This window comes from Dipodomys ordii, unplaced genomic scaffold, assembly GCF_000151885.1.
Source record: "Dipodomys ordii isolate 6190 unplaced genomic scaffold, Dord_2.0 Scaffold3946, whole genome shotgun sequence".
Taxonomy (NCBI): domain Eukaryota; kingdom Metazoa; phylum Chordata; class Mammalia; order Rodentia; family Heteromyidae; genus Dipodomys; species Dipodomys ordii.
The window spans coordinates 1-4,375 of NW_012271161.1; the positions used below are offsets into that span (position 1 = coordinate 1).

At 56.9% G+C, this 4,375-nt stretch overlaps 1 protein-coding gene across 1 annotated transcript; it reads right to left on the reverse strand.

Moving 5' to 3' along the window:
- Positions 1 to 632: 632 nt before the first annotated feature.
- Positions 633 to 4,370, reverse strand: Sharpin (SHANK-associated RH domain interactor; the record flags this gene model as incomplete). The annotated part of the gene is made up of 9 exons (XM_013037085.1): positions 633 to 779; positions 849 to 974; positions 1,060 to 1,178; positions 1,254 to 1,407; positions 1,484 to 1,592; positions 1,661 to 1,802; positions 1,885 to 1,995; positions 3,740 to 3,911; positions 4,320 to 4,370. Coding segments are annotated over 8 exons (948 nt in total), but the record flags the coding sequence as incomplete, so codon positions are not given.
- Between the last annotated feature and the right edge of the window lie 5 nt (positions 4,371 to 4,375).

The following is a 4,375-nucleotide window of genomic DNA, read 5'->3' on the forward strand; positions in this document are numbered from 1 at the left end:
CACTTGCGGCTTTTTTCTTTTTGCTTATGTGGTGCTGAGGAATTGAACCCAGGGCCTCATGCATGCAAGGCAAGCGCTCTACCACTGAGCTACCTTCCCCACCCCGGTTCACAGCTCTTGAGTTCTGAACTCCCCTTGGCCCTGTGAGGGGAAGGGAAGCACCTGCTCCCACTATTGATGTCATCCTGGTGAGAGTGCTGGTGACAGGCTGGGGAGGGCAGCGGAAGCCAAGGACAGTGACTGACTGGAGCTGACAGCTAGGCTGTGTGGACCTCCTTCGGTGGGTGTTGGTCCGTGCTGGTCCTGGGGCTTGAACTCAGGGCCTGCCTACTGTCCCTGAGGCTTTTGCTCAAGGCCAGTGCTCTACCACTTGAGTTATAGCTCAAGTTTACTGGAGATAAGTCTCGGATTTCACTGCCCGGGCTGGCTTTGAACCACAATCCTCAGACCTCAGCCTCCTGAGTAGGGATTGCAGGTGTGAGCCACCAGCGCCTGCCTGAGTCCACTCTAGTAAGTACTTAAGCTGGTGGGGGTGGGGTGGGAATCCATCTGCTGATGAAGACCTTGTCTCATTCCCAACAGCCCTGGCAGCTGAGGCCCTGCATAGAGACACAGAGAAGGGGACACCAGGCTGGCTTTTAAGTGTTTAATGACTGGCTATTATAGCCTACACCCCCATCCCTGGCGGCTCTGTCCTCAGCAAGCAGTTGGTAGAGATCCCTTAGTTTCAGGAGGTAGTCCTGGGACTTGGGCCTTTGAAAGGTTTCTGTTCTCATAACCTGGGGGTCAGGGAGACAGGTCATTCTTGCTGGTCTGTCCTGTTCCCCCACCCATGCTGCCTCTCATACCTGTGGCTCATTGGTGGGGTCTGCAGGGAGGGGGTCCTAAGCACCCGGCTTCTGGGTGCTGCACATCTCACAGCCAGGGCGGCTTGGGGCATTGATGAATGTGCAAGAAGGACATGGCCAGCCAGGCTAGAGGAACAGGGGAGATGTTGCTTCCCTGCTCCCACAGCTGCTGAGGCCTTCCCCTCCCCCGCAGCTCTGGTCCCCTACCCACCTGAAGGGGACTGGGGAGGCTGGGACTCACTGGCTTGGGGGCAGAGGGTAGCCCTGCTGGCTGGGGAAACAAGCATCTTGGTTCTTCGTCCATCTTCTGAGAGTGTTGAGTACCGCCTCCTATGGCAGAGGAGGCGGCTCAGGGCTGTCTCAGGTTGCACCCCACTCACCTCCTGCTCCCTATCAAGAACTGACCTGAGGCTTCTCGGGGGACTGTGAGCAAGTAGAGATAGGCAGGGTCTCCATCCTGCCGGACCCCATAGGAAGCAAGGCTATGCTCAGGCATACAGAGACACTGCCCAATGATCCAGCGCTGCACAGCTGGCGGGAAACCAAATTCCGAGAACACCTGCGGCCAAAGGACCAGGCTAGACAGTGTCACTGGACTCCCTCCTCCCCATGCGGGCTCTGAAGTCCATGCTTACCTGCTCCTGAAGAGCTGCGACGGTGCAGTGGGGGTGGATCTCGAGTGAAATGTGGGCAGGAGAGGCAGAGGACGCAGCAGATGTGGCATCCTCAACCGTTACTTGCAGCCTGGGTGAGAGTGTAGGTCAGGGTTGCACAGGCAGCCGGAGGGTGGGGGGAGGAGGGCCAGGCCTCACCTGACCGGACCCGGTGGGAAGCAGGCTTCCAGGAGCTGGATACTGAGAGCCACCTGACGCTGGGCCAGGATCGCTGCCACCTGGGCTGCCCCTTTCTGGTCCCCACCTGCAACAGCTTGGGCCAAGCGCTTGGCCAGCTCTTCTACAGGGGGAGGGGAGGGGAGGGAAGTGTTGCAGCCAGGCAGCAGCCACTCTGACCCCCCCCCCCCCCCGCCTTCCCCTACCTTTTTCAGCCAATTCTCCAGGGCTCTGGGGAAGGTCCACCTCGAGGAGTTGGGACCCTGTGGGTGTTGGGCACTTCTCTGCACCCAGGGCTAGGGCTGGGCTGCCACTGCCTAAGAAGGAAGATGTGGAGTTGGCTGACAGCCTCCACCCAGACCTCTCCCAGGCCTCACTCCTCATTTGTCTGCAGGCTGTATTTCCAGGCGAAGGCTTCCCCTCCCAGCTTGGCCTTCAGAGCTCCTGCCTGACTTCTTTGGTGCAGAAGCTACAATTTTTGGCAAAGTGAACCTGGAGTTGTCCTAAACCTTTCTGGTGCCTGGCCCTACCTGTGCCCCTTCTCCACAAAGCAGATCCAATAATAGGTCTGCAGTGGGTGACCTCTCCCTTGGTGTCCTGAAGGATCCCTGTTCTCCTGGTCCTCCTCCTGCAGAGAATACATTTGTAGTGCCTGTCCTGGACCTCTGGACCACTTCCTCTACCCCACACTCGAGCCCAACAGTGCAACAAGGGGTCTCCAACCAGCGCTGACGCAGCTCCTGCAGCACCCTCAACAGTCTCCCCACTATAAGTAGGACCCTCTAAACACCTGGTGCTGTACCTGTGCCCTAAAGATTGCTGCACAGATCTCTCAGGGCGGTGTATGTACACTGGTTCTTGACCTCAGGGCCTGGACACTGTCCCTTAGCTGAATTCACGCAGTCTAGCACTCTGCCTGCCACTTGAACACAGCTTGCTTCCAGCATTTTGGTGGCTTTGTCCAGTTGGACATAAGACTTTCACAGACTTTCCTGTCCAGGCTGGCTTTGAACCACGATCCTCAGCTCTCGGCCACCTGAGTAGCTAGGATTATAGGAGTAAGCACCTACTTGCTTCTTACCCAAGGTGTTCCTTTGCCACCCTACTATTTTAAGTAGCATTCCTCTCTGCTAACATTCTTTTTTTTTTTTTTTTGGGGGGGGGGGTCTGGTCATGGGGCCTGAACTCTGGGCCTGGGCGCTGTCCCTCAGCTCTTCAGCTCAAGGTTAGCACTCTATCACTTGAGCCACAGCGCCACTTCCAGCTTTTTTCTTTTTTCTTATGTGGTGCTGAGGAATTGAACCCAGGACCTCATGCATGCAAGGCAAGCACTCTACCACTGAGCCACCTTCCCAGCCCCTCTGCTAACATTCTTAGATCTCATCTTCACCATTTAACTGAAACTTATAGAAATGTAAGCTCCAAGAGGATGGAAATTTGAGATTCTGTCCATGTTAAAGTGCCCAGTACAGAGCAGTGGCCAAGTACATATGTTTTGTGGATAAATTACTGAAATAAATCTCCTTTTACGACACTGAGCTTCCTGAGGCTAGCTTTCCTACCCTCCTCCTGGAGCACTGTCTTTATGCCAGGCCCTCTCTATACTTCTGGTTTATCTCTCCAGAGTCCCTAGCACCTCATGCCCCCCACTAACGGGACCTATGTAGGACCCCTGCACTACCTGGTACTCTCCTCCTCAATCTTGACCACTGACTCATGTAGACAGTAACCTCTTCCTTGGTGCCCTGAAACTCTCCTGAGAACCTGTGGAAGCATCCTTTTAGTCGTACCTGCACCACCTCATTATGACTGCAGAGATTCCTGTCTTAAGTAGCGCGGACCTGAGCCTGCCCTGAACACCCTCTTCTGAACGCATTCATCTGCTCACCCTGGGCCTGCTTGCTCTTCCTTTTCATCATTGTCTGACATTCCAGGCGCTAGCTCCTCAACCTCTAATCTGTCCACTTTCTCCCTCCTGGAAGCCTTCCCAGATGCCCAGCTTGTCCCATCTCTGTCTCCAGCCACGGTTACTCCAGATGAGACCTCCTTCCAGGGCACTACCATTCTGTCCCTCCGCGGTGGCACCTTGCACCAGGGCTGCCCACCGCTGAGCTTCCTGAGGGCTGAGGAACTGCAGGCTGAGGGGTCCGGGTGCTCCTGGAGGCTGCAGTTCATGCTGGCTGGGGCCACGGACCGTGTAGGAGACAGACTCCAAGGGCCACTCCAAGCCGACCTAGAGCGCAGGAGTCCAAGGTCAGTGTTCTTCACTCTAAACAGTGAGATGGTTTTTTTGGGGGGTGGGGTTTGAACTCAGGGCCTGGACGCTGTCTCAGCCGTTTCGCTCAAGGCCAGCGCTCTACCGCTAGAGCCAAGCTCCACTTCCGGTTTTCTGGTGGTTCACTGCAGGTGAGAGTCTCACGGACTTTCCTGCCCGGGCTGGCTTTGAACCGCGATCCTCAGATCTCAGCCTCCTGAGTGGCTAGGATGACAGGCGCGAGCCACCAGCGCCCGGCTCCGATTCCCTAAGCTCTCACGCTACCATCTTGCCAAGTCCTCACAAAAACTGCCCCGCCGGTGCACGCGTGACAGGCGGGGTGGCCGCTGGCCGGCGCGGTCCCGGCCCCGGCCCCGCCCTACTCACCCCGGATCCCGACCCCAGCAGCTCCAGGCGGAAGCGCCCGGGCCGCTCCGGGTCCG